Here is a 16,395-nt window from a genome sequence, read left to right on the forward strand (position 1 = left end):
TGCAGCTGCACTCAGAGTAGGCATGCTGGGCTAGATGACCAATGGGGTCTGATTCAAGGCAGGTTCACTGCTGGTCACTGTAAGCACGCACGTACGCCCAGGGACACAGCGCTTGGCTGGGCACGTTCCGCCCGCAGAAGGCCCATGTTCAAGCCCTGGCAGCCCCCACTGAAGAGGGCGAGAAAGACGCTTCTCGGCCCGAGGCCCCGCAAGGCTCCTGCCAGTCACAGTAGATGGTGCTGGGCCAGATGCAACAACGGCCCTCAGTCAAAGGATTACGTTCAGATTTGCTGCTAGCGGTTCACATGAACATGACTCAACAAGCAAACCACCAGTAAAAATGTCATGGGCCATGCATTCCAGTGGCCCCTCTTGGACTCTTTTCCCTCTTCCTGCTCTGCTGTCCGGTTCACGTGGCTTAGCTGCTGCTTGGGTAGTGCAGAGGGACCAAGGTGGCAGAGTAGTTACAGAAGGTCCTGTCAGACCGCTGGGGAAATGCAGTGCCCTCGCTACAGCGGCCCACCACGGCCTTTTGAATGGTGCCTGGCAGGTGGGGCCTGGGGAGACTTCTGCTGGGCAGGGCCAGGCCACACCTGCTGCTTCTACTTTTAGTCTGCTGCTGCGCAGACAGACTTCAGAAGTGCAGACCACCACTGACAGGGAGACTAAGGGCAGAAGAATTGTTCAAGTCCTTGATTACCCAAAAGCTACATATGGTCTTATCCTTACCAGGGCCAGCCTCACCATTATGCAGCATCAAGTGCCCAAATCAGGCAGGAGAGCGGGAAAGAGCGGTGAGTTGTGCCACTCTCCCCGCCCTGCCCGTGCCAGGAGGGCCACTGCTTCCTCCTACCATGCCACTTCTTCCTACCAGGGCTTCAGCTGCTGCCCACCCAGCCAACTTGCTTGGCCAGCCACTCCCTCACTTGCTCGGGCAGCCGGCTGGCCGCTTGCTCCTGCCTGCCCAGTCGCTCCTGCCTTGTCCCCTAGCTGCCCGCGGGGCTCCTATGAGCTATGGTGTGGCCAACCTCTCCTGGGAGTGCATGGGACCTCTAGCAATAGTTGGGGCACAAGGTGGGAGCAGCGGCCATGGTGGCAGGCATGAGTGACCAGCTGAGCTGGCTGGCCAGCCAAGCAGGGAGGGAGGAGGCATGCAGGAGTGCAGGCGGCAGAGGCTGGGAGCGCGGGCGGTGGCGACAGCAGCAAGAACAGCGGGTGGGTGGGTGCGTAGGCCGGCTGGGGTGTGTGTGTGTGGATTACCACCTCGCCTGAGGCAGCAAGGTACCTTGGGCCGGGCCTGATCCTTACCTAACTTATTTTTATACATTTGTATTGTCATTTTCAGCATTCAAGGAAGTTTTATAATTATCATCCATTTCTCTTTACATGAGTTGGGTTGGGTTGCTCCAGAAAGCCATTTTATGAACTCCATGGCTAAGCAGAGTTTCAAACTGTGGATGTACACATTCAAGCACAATGTTAGCCATGGAACCACATGGCACCAGAGAGAGCTTCCAGGATTTGAACTCATCGCCTATGGCCAAGGCTTGAGTGCACTGTCATTATTCAGCTGCATCACAGAACAGAAATTCAGCATCCTGAAGAACTCAGCGTCCTGAGAATTACAAGCCATTAGGAATATTATTCTACATGACGCTACAGCACATACGGCCAGCAAACTTTGACAAATTTGTCTTCACACATAATTATTTCAAAACTGGAGAGGACCTGAGTCTTCAGGCCAGTGGCATTACCATGGCTACTCACACAGCTACAGAGAGGACAATATATGCACAAATGACTTGGAGGAATACTTTCACAGCTCCTATCCCTAAAGGGCTCACCTTTAGTTGAGATACCCTAGGGACATTCATGGGCAGGAGGCCTTTAAGAATTTCCAAGAGGACTTCAGGAACTTTCACCCCAACATCAACCTGTGCTTAGACCACTCCTCAAAGCAACTTTACTTTTTGGACACTACTGTGCAACTACATGATGGACGTCTCAAGGAAACCCACTGACTGTTACACATATCTGCACACTTGTAGCTAGGCATGTACAGGAATGCCATTTATGCTCACAAATGTGCAACTGCATTCTTTACTCTATGGGGGAAGTGCACAGTTGTGGTGCACTTTTTTTAAATGTGCATTTTTCCTATTCAGAATGTGTACTTTCCCCATTTGAATGAAACGAACAAAGAGTGCAATCGAACACAGGAAACGAGGTGAGGCAAGCTTCAAGGTGATGTTTGGAGAATCTTGGCGACTGTGAAAATTGCTTGTTCGCCCCTCCCAACTTGTAGCTTCCACACAAGATCCATTGTATATAGCCAAGACCCAAGAGACAACTACGTTTATCCCGACTCATCAAACACGGGCTCACTTTAAAGTTTTACATCAGCTGTTTCTTAAACTACAATCCCCACCCAATGAAGTGGGAAACAAAACAAAACAACACAGACCCCAAAGACCAGACTGGTACCAGGAATAATACACTATAGGGCAGACTCAAAGGGAAGGAGACAGACCCCCACTTGTGGTTACCTAGCACTCCCAGCTAAAACCACTCCAACAGGTCATCCATGCTCTACAGCCCATCCTGGACAATGGTACTTCCCTCTCACAGTCCTTGAGTGGCTGGGCCTGATCATGCTGACAGAGAGTCCCTAACCTAAAGCAGCCACTTGCTCTGTACCCATGTATATGTAGTTTTTCCTGCTGAACAGACTAACATGGCAACCTCTAAAATGGCTGGGCAACTTGTGACACTCCAGATGTTTCAACCCACAACTCCCATGATCCCTGACCGTTGACTATGCTGACTAGGCCTGATGGGAGTTAAAGGTCAAATCATCTGGAGTGCCGCAAGCTGCCCATACCTGCTCTTTAGGGGAGGATTTCAGTGTTAATAAGAAGAGCTAATATTTCTAGCTCTTGAGATAGGCTAGAACAGGGGTCCCAACCTTTTTGGACCCGTGGGCACATTTGGAAATTTGAGATATTGCTGTGGGCACCACCACAAAATGCCACAGGGGTCCCAACCTTTTTGGACCCGTGGGCACATTTGGGAATTTGAGATACTGCTATGGACACCACCACAAAATGCCACATCAGTGGATTGTTGCTTTGGTGTCTACCTTTCGTGACTTAGGCTTAGGCTACAAAAGCAAAAACTTTTCCTTCGTGTGTATCACAACATCTCTTTAATAATTGTCTAATTCAGCTAATTACTGACAGTGCAATACAGCAAATGCTTCTTGTAGACATATGTTTTGACAATGTCCAGTAGTTGCTTCTCTTTGCGGGGAGGTTATTACACAGAAAAACATTGTACTGGAACAGTCTTTAATATTCATGCTGTGTATGCTCTTTTAAATTATTTACCTGCTTCTCTGCACCCTTTTGACAGCTAAAAAGACCAATGTTGGGAGGATAAACACATACCTCCTATAATGCGATGGACTGAGGACCTTGCAACGCTTCCCATATTTGAATGGGTGGCAAATAGATGTCACCTTCAGATGGATATCTGTTTGGATATTTGATCCACTTTTGTTGCAGCCCATGTATAATTGCTAGAAAGTTGTTTGCATTTCATACAAATCCATGTATATATATTTACAACACAGGGGAAAATGTTTCTTGGGTTCCTGTGGGCTCCATGTGAGGGACCCATTCGCAGGTGCCACTGGAGGAGTCCACAGGTGCTGTGTTGGGGACTGCTGGGCTAGAAGGTGGATGATGCTTGGGAGCAGGACTCCCAAGGGGCAGCTGGTGAGGTTTCTATGCCTTACATGCCCCTTCGCCCTTCCTCATGACTAGCATAAGATAAAGATCCCCAAATAGCCACTTTATGCAAATATGCTGAATTTAGACAGGCTAGAGAAGTTAGCATTTGGTGGTGCAGAATTTTTGTTATTTTAGTATAAAGATTCACAGCTCACAGCCATAGCAATGCAGAAGGCTCTTTCTGCACATTCAAGTGAATAATTTGCCCTATCCAAGATGACTGCGGAGTTCCCAAGACAGTTTTGTCTGTTGTGCACTGGTGACCCCCTTCTATTGCCAGTGTGTGTCACCAGAAAACTAAAATATGTTCCGTGGAATGAGGTTTACAAGGCCCTGAGTAAAGCCCTCTGGCACTGCCGACTGACATCTCATTGGCAAGTGAGCAGCATGTGATAGTAAACAAGCAAGCCGGGAGGGAGCCACCAATGAGCGAGGCAACAGATGAGCTGTGACAGGGCCACCATGGTGCCCTTTCCTGCCGTTGCCTTGCTATTGGTAGTGTACAGCGTGACCGCAGGAGAGAACAAGGTTCAGGGTGTTAACAGGCTGCTCAGCAGTAGGGCAGGCACGGTGGACTCCTGTGAGAGTTGGCAGTCTTGGAGGTGGTCACTTTGAGATGCCTGAGTCAGGTAAAGCAGAAGCGGGGAAAATTACAGTCTGGAGCAGTCTTGCCCAAAAACCTTGCAGGTCACATGCACAAGGCCAGATCTAGCAACACTGGGCTAATCACAACTGCAAAGACTCAAAAAGCCCCAGGTTGGGCAAACCCAGATTTAATTATGTATGCATATGCCAGCCCTGAAGTGATATTTCCACATATAATGTAATTAGCCACTCAGGTGTAAGACCAGGAATTTCTAAACATTTTGGAAATGTCACTGGTCTTCAATAAATAGGAACTCAGCATTTTCTTGATTGGACTACCCATCCCAAATCGCCCTTTTTGCATTTGTAATGAGTCTGGCCAGGAGTTGGCACAACCCTAGCCTAGAATTCTAGGTTTCAGCATAGAATGGCTATTGAAGACACCTGGGAGTCATTCCCTCACCTCTTGGTGTTTTTGTCATGTCAGGTATGACACCCTTTTGTGCCTTTGAAACTTTTGTCTAAACCAAGGGTGGGCAACTTCCGGAGGTCAGGGGCCATTCCCCCCCCCAGGCCCCTATTGTGGTCCCCGCTCTGTGGGGCAGTGTGCAGTCTGCAGGGCACCCTCCACCCCAAAAGGGCCCAAATTGCCCATTTGCTGTCGAAACACTGCTCCGTAGCACTAGAGTGCTACAATGGTTAAATTTAGCTTGTTTCCAAGCTAAATTTAACCCTTTCGGCACTCCATAGATGCTATGGATGCCTTTTTAAAATATTATTCCTTTTAATTTGGGGGCAGCAAGGGCCACACATTGCCCACCCCTGGTCTAAAGAGTATAAAGCCTCCAAGCTCTGGACCCTTGGTGTACCATTTGGTTCCATTCATGGCTGCTAGACTAGGACCATGGTCCTGAAACTACCTTGGTCTCCTGGGCTGTTGGCAGGAATCCACGGAGTGTGACCAACTACTAGAATCCCAGAGAGAAGCACCAAAAGGGCACGGGTGCCACTTCCCTGCCACTTTTTGCCCAGAGCCTGGCCATTTAACTTCTTGCCTTGCCTAAGGCAGAGACCCATTGCAACCTCCTTTTAAGATGGACTTCTTTCCTTCACCTGCTGAGACTGAAGAGTTCCAATGCACCCCAAACTTCAGCTTCGGGAATTGGTTACTCGAACCCAAGGAGAGCTATCTTTCTGAACTCTATCTTACTTTCAGAGGACTTGCACCCCCTTCCCTATGGCTTGTGTGTGCATGCAAGTGTATAGATTCAGTCTAATTTTGGACAATTATTTGGTTGGATGCCCATCCATGTATTGCAAGTCCTCCCCTGGCCATTAAGTGGGGAGGGCTGTGGCTGGGCCTCCTGTTTTAGGGATCCCTCCATTGTTTGCCCTTTACCCCACTGTGGCCAAGCCAGGTTCTTCAGAAAAGCTGACTTGACACATGATGGCGGGCATGCTCATCTCCTGGGGAAACAAACAAGGCTGGAGAGCACACAAGGTGCTGGACATTAGAGTCGATGTGTGTTTCAGCTATTGATGCTTCATCCTGCCACCCCCTTCGGGACAGCAACCGTGCACCAGGACTAGACTGACCACATTGCCCCTTATTTATTTATTTATTTATTTATTTATTTATTTAATTTCTATACCGCCCAATAGCCGAAGCTCTCTGGGCGGTTACTCAGATAACTTACTGAGATAAGCCTCTTTGAATTCCTCTCTTTCCTTCCCCTTGTTTTGTATGTGTGTATGTTTTGTTGTTTTAATTTCTCAACACTCTACCTATTTCCCTTATTAATGCTTGCATATCTTCAATTATTGAGTGTGTTTAATAAATTCCCATTACTAAAAAAGCCTTCTTCAATAACAGACATCTATTGGGTCCCCTTTTGCCAGATGCCAAGGTTAAAAGGTCCCTTAATGAATGCATGCCTCAAGAACGTGTACAAGTTTGTATGTGTCTAGAGGAGCACGCTTGGTAACAGGCAGAAAGGTGGAAGGAGGAGAAGCAGAGCTAACAAGACCCACCATCCTGAACTCAAACAAAGCCAGACTGGATAGAATGGCGAAGATCCTGCTTCTGTGTCCAGGCCGCACCTGACATGAAGGAGAACTCCTCCACTCTGCAGGAATGTCATGCACACACATGGATGCTCCCTCCCTACACAGCACTGAGGAACTTTCATTAAGGCTCATGGTATATATGAAGTGCAACTAAAATCCATGGAACTGCAGTGTTTCCTTTTCAGGCATAAGTTCCATTTCAGTCTTAGGTTCACAGCCTCTTGGGCAATTCCCACTCCAATCTCTCCACCAACCTCTAAAGCAGGAAGCTCCCTGGGAGGTGGAGTCTGGGATTGGGGCCAGTAAGCCTCTGATGACTGGGCTGCTGCAGGATAACAAGATAATGCAACCTTGCCCTGGATCCTTGAGCCAAGGCAAGGACATAAATCTAACAACAAACACCTCAGTTCTTAATGCCACAAGGTGACTGCGTCGGAAAGCTTCCAAAAGAAACGCTTCACCCATGAGCAAACCACGTGCTCCATTCCAGCTGCTGCCTAGGCACCTCTGAAGTCAATGGGCTGGTTTGTTGCCATGAGAGAGATCCCTGATCTAGCAAGCTCCTGTTACTTGCCCATAATAAAAGAACTCCAGAGAGGTGTCACGTTTGCTGGGCCTCTTTTCTGCTCTCAAAAAGCTTCCGCATTCCAAGGGCAGCTGCAGCAGAGTTGGCAAGCAGAAGGAAATGCTCATTTTCCTGGAAACCCATTCCCTACTGCTGCAGCTGAGGAAGGAAAACAAAAACCAAAGACAAGAGAGTTCCACAACACAGCAGCAGCGATGTGGGGCAGAAAATTATCCACCGCTTCAATTTTCCATGGAAAATTTTCTGTTTCATAAGTTCATTAGTAGCAATGAATGGTCGTCAATTGTAAATACAATATTAGGTGAGCTTGGAAGTTCCAAAGTTGTAATTAGTATTTTTCGGGTGATTTTCCCTAGCAAGTATGTGAGAGAATACATACGTGTCAAAGAAATAAATATATGTCTCAGTGTAAAATAGACCTAATCGGCAGAGACAACAAAACTAAAGGTGCTCCAACAACCTCAGTGGAAGAGAGTTGATGGGTTCTTTGGGATGCTAAAAGGTATTAGTGTGTCAACAGTTTTCAGTACTTTGTTGTTTTTTTCTCTTAAGTTTAAACAATGTAATGGGAAATGTATGCTATAGTCTTTAAATTTTTACAAGTATTCCAATAAAAATGACTATATAACAATTAAATCACATTTCAGGTCACATACTTGTCAAGTACTGGGGGAGATTAACACGAGGTGTGTTTTTTAGTTTTGATTACTAAAAACACCACTAAAAACACAGAGCCTACTTGGCGGAGGTGAAGGCGGCGATGTGCTACTTCGCTGCCTCCCCTGCCTCCTCCCAGGCCTGTGGCAGGGCTTTCTCGGGCAGTCTGGGCCCGTTAACACACTGGCCCGAAGGAGGCGGCTGAATCATCAGCAGTGGGCTGTGATCTACTGGCTCAGCGATTTGAGGATGAAATCGCTCACATTGGTGGGGACCCTGACTCTACTGTCTTGGCAGATCAGTCTCATGAGGTGTCCAGAGCGCTGTCTGATGCAGCATTATTGGATGTGTTTCACCTGAAAGGGGCAACAGTAAGACCGCTCCTTAAGAAGCCCTCCCTGGATCGAGAAGATCTGAACAAATTTAGGCCAGATGTGCAGATCCCTTTCCTGGACAAGGTCCTTGAGTGGATAGTCACTGACCAGATCCAGGCACCCTTGGGTGAGACTGATTTTCTCGATCCATTTCAGACAGGCCCAGTTTTGGCACTGAGACTGCCTTGGTTGCCCTGTATGATGGCCTTTGTCAGGGGAGAGATGGAGGAGTGTGACCCTGTTGACTGATACTCCTTGATCTCTCGACAGTGTTAATACGCTTACGGTAGCCTTCTGGATCAGCTGTCCGAATTGGGGGCACTGCTTTGTAGTGGTTCCACTCCTACCTGGACAGTCATTTCCAGAGGGTATTGGGGGGCCCCAGTATTGCGCGGCTCCATGGATCCGAGGGTGTGCGGTCCTGCAGGGGTCGATTCTATCCCCCATGTTAGTTAACACTAACATGAAATCACTGTATGGGGTCTTCTGGAGTTTGGGGGTATGTTGTCATCAGTATGCTGATGACACGCAACTTTACTTCTCCTTTTCATCTCAGGCAGATGTGGTGGTGGATGTGCTGAACCAGTGTCCGGCCTCCTTAATGGACTGGATGAGAGTGATAAACTGAAGATCAATCCAAACAAGACTGAGGGGTGGTTCCTCTATGCAGATGGGTGAAGTCCAAATGGCCCTGGATGGGGTCATACTCCCTCTGAAGGAGCAGGTTCACAGCTTGGGGGTACTCCTGGGTCCATCATTGTCACTGGAGGCTCAGGTAGCCTCTATGGTGTGGAGTGCCTTCTACCAGCTTCAGTTGGTAGCCCAACTGTGACACTATCTGGATGGGAATAGTGTAGCATCAGAGGTCTATGCTCTGGCAACCTCTAAGTTAGATTACTGCAATGCACTATACATTGGGCTGCCTTTGAAGATACTTTGGAAGGTGCAGTTAGTGCAAACTTCGGCAGCCAGCTTGTTGACTGGGACTAGGCAATGTGAACATATAAGCTCAGTCCTGGCTCACCTGCGCTGGTTGCCAATTTGTTTCTGGACCAAATTCAAAGTGGCTCAGGACCCGAATATCTCAAGGACCGCCTCTGCCAGTACGATCCTACCTGGCCCCTGAGGTCAGCCTCATAGGTCCTCCTCTGTGTGATCCCCCCAAGAGAAGGTTGGTGGGTGTTAGTTTGGGAACAGGCCTTTTCTGTGATAGCCCCATCTTTATGGAACACTCTCCGCAAAGAAGCTCATCCGGCACCCACACTGCCCTCTTTTCAGTGCACTCATTTCCCCAGGCATATGGACATTAGTTGTAGCCAATTGTTGCGGGCTGCTTTTGTGATGTTCATTCTAGGCTGTGAGCGGGGGAGACTTTGTGTCTTTGTGGAGGAGCATTTTTCATACTGCAAAAGTTTTTAGATTATGTTTTTACCTTTACTTGTATTATTGTGCTGATTATGGTTTATACTGATTTGGGGGGGTTGTTTTCCTATTATATTAATCATGAATTTCTGTATTGTGTGTGTACGTCGCTTCTTGCAGTGGGAGGTGATGCATAAATTAATAACAACAACAAGAAGTAAAGTGAACATGTTAGATTAGCCGAATAGCCAAAGCTCTCTGGGCGGTTCACAAAAAATTTTGTGAACCGCCCAGAGAGCTTCGGCTATTGGGCAGTATAGAAATTAAATGAATGAATAAATAAATAAATTAGATTCATTTTCTAGGCATCAGATGAAGCATTGCACAAGTCTAGCAGTGCTGACCTACTGCTTCGCAATGTTTCCCCTTCCTATGGTGTATCCAGTAGAGCTGCACTAGAGTACAGAAGGAGACAAGCTTTCAATTTAGAAGCTGTTCAAGCAGACTCTCAGGCAGTTATGAGTAAAAGAAGAAAAAGTGGTGATCCACAAAGACCAAGCAAAATGATCGGCAACATCATCCACAATATAGCCAGTTCTAAGGATGCTGCTGTAATGGAACAGTATTGTGTGCCTCCTAGTGGAGAAGTGAAAATGTGCCCTTGGGAGGGGCACCAGAAGCCTCCTTTAGAGGAGAGTGACCTGTGACAAAAGAGAGTGCATGCTTCAGACAAAGAGCATGGGGGGGGGTCTAAAAGCAGGGAAGGCGAGGAAGAGGAGGGACACTCACATGTGATGAAGTAATCCTGGTGCCTTTTGAATTCTAAGCCCATGTAGTTGGGGCTGAACTCCTGGAACTTGATTGTGAAACGGATTTCCTGCTCAGGCCTGTTGCAGGTCACCAGCACATTTGGGTCCATGACTGTGCTGCAGGACTCGGCTTGGTCCTGTTTCACCAGGTACAACTTGTAATACTCGTACGGTTTGGCCAGCTCTGCCTTCGGACAGATTATGTCCAGTTTGTCTCCAATTTCTGGATAGATGACCAGCCCCTTCCCAGACATGAACCTGAGAGAGAGGGGAGGGGGAGAAAAAAGAAATTAGGATAATGTTAATTAACCCCACAACCATCATCTTCTATCTCAGATCAGTACAAGCTTCTTCCATGAAGTACATTCAACCAAACTATGGTCAAGTGGTCCACAGGTGGGAAACATAAAAAAGGATGCCATGCATGGTGTCAGATCAACGGGTCCACCAAGGCAGTACTACCAACAAGCAGTTCATCTTGAACAACTATCCGGAGTTTGGGGTAGAGGTGTCTCTCCAAGTTCTGCAATACAACATCCAGAGATTTTCTGACCACATGCATGATTATTGGGATCCAGAGAGGTTTTTCCCTGATGGTTGCCAAACTTTCTGAGCGTACAACATCTTCAATGATGGGAATCAAGGAGGAAGAGTCCCTGATTAGGAAGACTATCACAAGACTATTCAAATTCAAAGCAAACTGAAGGCCACACACACCACCACCACAACCATCACGTGCTGTCAGTCATGCTGCCTGTGTGCAACCAAAGCATCCAGGTTAGCTGCCCTTCTGGGGAACGGCACCTATTTCCAGCATGGTCCCTGATGCCGCAGAAGCTGTCCAGCCCGGGGTGGGCTGCCACTACTGGTGGCGAGGACATAAACCTCTTGCTCAGCACCACCTGCTAATGCTTCCGTTGAGTCAGATCATTGGACCTCTGCTCAAGTGCTGCCAACTCGAACTGGCAGCCTCTCTCCGACACATAAGCAGTTCTCCTCTCCCGGCTCTGCTACCTGGAGAGGTCATGAACCTGCAATACTCTCCATGCCAAGCATGCGCTCCGGTACGAAGCTGGCGTGTACAGAGCCAGGCCACTGCTCCACCAACCTCACTCTGTCTACTGGCTCAGCAGGATTTCAGGCGAGGGTCCTTCCCAAGCCTCGCTCAAGACCTTTTCACGTGGAGATGCTGGAGATGGAACTGGGGAACTCTGAGCACGAGGAGCCCCAGTAACCAAGTCCCTCAGCTCCAGTGACAAAGTGTCAGCAAACAAGCAAGTTAAGCAACCGTGCAAGGGAAAGGTAAGTGAACTTACTTAATTATCTATTAAAGTACCTCAGGTAAAAATTTAAAAATGATTGTTTTTATCATTTCATCATAGGGTGTGGCAGCTGAAGCCAAAACGAGGCATAGCTAAATCCCAGAGGGTTAACCCCTTACAAGTGTAGAACAGCAGGGGGGAATCCAGCAAAAGCTTACAGGCCTTGAATTAACAAAGACTACTGAGTGGTTGAAAAGAACCTCAGCTGCATATTTTAAGCTCACCTCAAGCTTAGGAAGGGGGAATAAGAGTCTGCTTGAAGCAGGAAAAAGCGCAGCATAGCTTCAGATTAGGCTCCATTCAGGTTCAGGCTTTAGGCCTTAAAGAGCAGTCCACCAAATAAAGCAAGTTTAAGGGTTCAGCAAATCATTTAAGTTTTAAAAAGCTCACAGAAAAAGGATCCAGACCTTGCAAGCTACAGCCTTCCCAGATCACCTACCCTTTGTCTGCTGTCCTCTCCGATCCCTTCGATAGGTCTCCCATTCACTGTAGTCCTTCTCCCTAAATAGGAATTACCATTCCCTGCAGGGCCAACTGACCTACATTCCCAGCCACTGAAAGCCAGTGCTGACCAGGAGTTTTCACACAGCCTCCCTTGCTTTTCAAACGAGGCCCTCCAGTCAGACTCGCTGCAAAACCGGCTGGGCCTATCTGCGTAAGGAGGCACGCTTGCGAGGGAGCCAGCTCTCTGAGTGCACGGAGCCCCAGTGACGAACTAGTCCTGATGGCGATGCGCTACCTCCAGAACCAGAGGCAGTGAGCCTATGTACACCAGTTGCTGGGGAACATGGGCGGGAGGGTGCTGCTGTGCTCATGCCCTGCTTGTGGGTTCCCGGTCAACAGCTGGTGTGAACAGAATGCTGGACTAGATGGACCCTTGTTCTGATCCAGCAGGGCTCTCATGTTCTTAACTGGGGCCTTCTGCATGCAAAGGGAGTGCTGGGGCCCCTTCCCACTCACCTACTAACTTCTTTGACCCCGCTTTCCCATTTGAGAGCAGTGAAAAGAAGGCAATGTGGGTGAAAAACACACACAACGCCTTAACCAGTCAACTCATTATGGAGCACGAAGTGAAGGAAGGTTAATTGTACTTGAAAATGCTAGGATTGCACCACTGACTGAAAATTAAAAGAAGGGGGGGAGCCATGTTTAAGAAGCGAGTGAAGATTCCCCCCCCCCCCGATGTAAGATTTTAAATATATTCCACTGGGAAAAAGAGAACAGAGCTCCTGCTCATGATGCACAGCATTTAACTGGGCAGGATGCCACCATCATGGAGACCGGGAGGTGCAGGGTGTGTAGGCAACATGACTGGAAGGCAGGACATAAGGAAGGGGGCAGGAAGGTACTGCGGAGACGATTAACACTCAGACTCCATTATTACAGGGCAATTACTCAGCGGCATTTCTGAGCAACATGAATTAGAGGGACTGGGGCGCGCGGTGGAGGGGGAGCCGAATATCTACTTAGGCTAAGTAGCATAATCTGTCCTTGATGAAAGATAACTTGGGAACAGATGTTGATGCAAAATTATCCCGGCTGCATATAGCAACCACAATTCTCTGGGCACAAAAACGGGGGGGGGGGGGCACAAGTCCAATGGCACAGGCCCAGCTGATCTGCTCTTCGCTCCCTCCGGGGCTGCAGCTATTTCCACTGCTCAGTGAGGCCGACAGGCAGAAGCCCTCCTGAGGACAAGTCTGCCACTGTCCTCCTCCACCAGAAGGAGCAGCAGTTCAGGCATGTCTGACTGCTCCAGGGCACATGTTGCGTCACATGGACAACAGGAGTGAACAGAGTTGTGCTGCCTCTAAATCTACAGGGGTTGTTCTGAAGGGCACTCCTTATTTCTGCACCATTCACAGACTGTTAAATAGCCACGGGCAATGAAGCCTCGGGGAAAAGCCCCCTTTGAGTGTTGAAACTACTTCACAAACATTAGCTCAGCAATCCTTACAACAATCTTGTAAGGTAGGTCAGCATTATGTTACAAGTGAGAGGCTGGCTTGCTGAGTTCATAGCCGAGGTGAGATTTCAATCAGGAGGAGATGATGCAAACTGAGTCTCTGCTGAAAGAGGCCTGTGGTCAAGTGGGTGTCAGGGTGGAAACTGAGCCTAGAGAGCCCCAGAGCAGTTCTGATTCTGAGGAGGAACAGCAATCCGTGGGAGAGGAGCTCACTCATCTCTCACAAGCACAGCAGCTGGCAGAGATTCCTCCCGCCAGCATTCCTGGGAGAGATAGTGACCCTGGCAGTGAGAGAGCACTGGAGGGGGGCTTGCTGGACGCTCGGTGCAGACACAGGGAGCAACGACAGATGGAGGGCGCCGAAAGGAGGCGTTTCGCTCATCTGGCATTCAAACAATGGTCGCGTCCTGAGGACCCAAGGGAAAGAGGGAGGATCTCTCCATAGCCCATAAGTTCAGTCTTCCCATGGTTCCCCTTCAAACGGGGACCAACTGCCTTACCTGGAGCTTAGCTACTCTGCTATCTTTTCCCAGTGCTGTTCCTTGCTTAGTCGCTAGTGATTAGTATCTGAAAGAGTCATAAAGGAATAAAAGAATAAAGCCTTGGAAAGTATCCTCGTCATCTCAGTCCTGAGTTGGCTATTGGAGGGGACTGCAAGAGGCAGCTAAGGCGCTCCTGACAGTGGGGGAACCTGGAGCCAACTCCAGCACAGACCCGCCTTGCCAAGCTTGATCCCAACTTGAGTGTGTCTGCGGGCATCAGATGAAACTTGCCTATTTGTTCCAATGGCAGTGCTGTCATCCTGCTCTGACAGCAGGGAGGAAGAACTCTGTGGACCACTGTGAAGGCACTGGGGCATGGTGGCCATGAGCTTGAGCCCTGAAGTTCATTTAGTTCAAACCTCACCGTGTCCATTTATGATGATAGCCTTAGGCAGACCTCTATGTGGGCATCACAACACACCAAAACTACCTTACAAGGATTACCATGGTGTCTGCTATGTCCTGCTATGGAGGCACGGTTGCAAGGGAGCCAGCTGTCCAAGAGCAAGGAGCCCCAGTCACGAAGCATCTCAGCCCCAGGGACAAAGCATCAGCAAACAAGCAAGTTAAACAACTGCAAGAGTTTAGCAACAGGGCAAGGAAGCGAGGGCGGGGAACTCTTCCCTCCCTGTACCGTACTCACAGTAAGTAACTGCAAATGAATGACTATAAATAATTTCCCGAACCTTTCGTTGTAAACAACTAAGTTTTCCATAAAAAACGTTATGAAGGTAGAAAGCCAGCAGGGGGGTGGGGGCTATCCAGCTTACTGCACCGAGTGCCGCATGTACGCCCATCTGCCTGCTGGATGGAAGCCGTGGGTGGTGCTCGGTGTAATGTGTTCTTGGCTCTCAGGGAACAAGTTCATTACCTTTAAGCCAAGGTTGCTGACCTGGAGAAGCTAAGACAGGCAGAGAGGGTGGCGGATGAGACCTTCAGGGACCTGTTAACTGTGTCCCACTCCCAGGGTGATGCTCCCCTGCTGTCATGGAGAATGAGGGTCTCGGGGAAGGAGAGTGTCATTCTGAGGAAGAGGGAAATGGTCCCTTAGAAGGGACTCATTCCTTGGAAAATGAACAATATCCTCTCGCACTGAAGATGTCACTCTGGGGGAGGGGGGCTTGTGGTAGTGAGAGATTTGATCATTAGACACAAAGACAGTTGGGTTTGTCATGGGCATGTAGATCACATGGTGAATTGCCTGCCTGGTGCGAAGGTTGCGGATATTACGTGCCGTCCAGATACCCTATCAGATAGTGGTGGGGTGGAGTCGGTGGTCATGGTCCATGTTGGTACCAGTGATGTGGGGAAACGTAGTCGTGAGGTCCTGGAAGCCAAATTTAGGTTGCTAGGTAGGTTGAAATCCAGGGCCGCCAAGCTGGCTTTCTCTGAAATGCTGCCTGTTCCACGCACAGGGCCAGCTAGACAGGCGAAGCTGAGGAGTCTCAAAGTGTGGGTGAGACAGTGGTGCGAGGAGGAGGGGCTCAGATTTGTTAGGCACTGGGGAATGTTTTGGGACAAGCTGGGCCCATACAAGAGGGATAGACGCCATTTGAACCAAAATGGAACCAGACTGTTGGCGCTAAACATAAAAAGGGTGGCAGAGCAGCTTTTAAACTGAACCCTGGGGGAAAGCCAACAGGAGCTGGGATCCAGTCCGGGTTAAATCATCCCAAAGGGATGAAGATGACAATGTTTGGATAGCCCAAATATAGAAGGGAAGGAAATAGGCCAGGAGTACATGGTAGAAAATAGCAGCCAATCAAAGGGGTCAATGTCCCAAACCAAAAAATGCACACGCCAGAGGCATCTGGGGAGGGATACCATGTATAGGTGTTTCTATGCAAATGCTAGAAGCCTCTGAGCCAAAATGGGAGAATTGGAGTGCTTGATTTTAAAGGAAAACCTAGATATAGTGGGCATTACAGAAACCTGGTGGAGTGGAGAGAACCAGTGGGATACAGTCATGTCTGGATATAAACCCTATAGGAAGGACAGGAAAGGGCGTCCTGGGGGAGGTGTTGCCCTGTACATCAAACAGGACACAGCGTCGAGCGGACTAGAACACCTAAAAGGGGTAGGCTCTTCCACAGAAGTACCGGGGTGACAGTACCAGGCTCCAAAACTAATTTAGCGTTAGGAACATGCTATCGTCCCCTAAATCAGAATGCTCAGAGTGACCTTGAGATGGAAAACGAAATCAGGGAGGCCTCCAAACAAGGAAGTAATAATGGGCGACTTCAATGACCCCCACACTGATTGGATAAATGCATGTTCCAGTCAGGACAAAGAGGGTAAATTTCTTGATGCCCTAAACAATTGTGCCCTAGAACA

At 48.7% G+C, this 16,395-nt stretch overlaps 1 protein-coding gene across 2 annotated transcripts in view; it reads right to left on the minus strand.

Moving 5' to 3' along the window:
- Positions 1 to 16,395, minus strand: part of EFNB1 (ephrin B1) — a 155,671-nt gene that overhangs the window by 74,808 nt on the left and 64,468 nt on the right. For both annotated transcript variants that reach the window (XM_084814278.1, XM_084814279.1), the window contains one exon: positions 10,212 to 10,489. In XM_084814278.1, coding sequence (XP_084670404.1) covers positions 10,212 to 10,489 — 278 coding nt within the window. The remainder of the gene's footprint in view (positions 1 to 10,211; positions 10,490 to 16,395) is intronic.

This window comes from Heloderma suspectum, chromosome 9 (assembly GCF_057233095.1).
Source record: "Heloderma suspectum isolate Gila_16-S chromosome 9, 16-S_ref, whole genome shotgun sequence".
Classification (NCBI taxonomy): Eukaryota; Metazoa; Chordata; class Lepidosauria; order Squamata; family Helodermatidae; genus Heloderma; species Heloderma suspectum.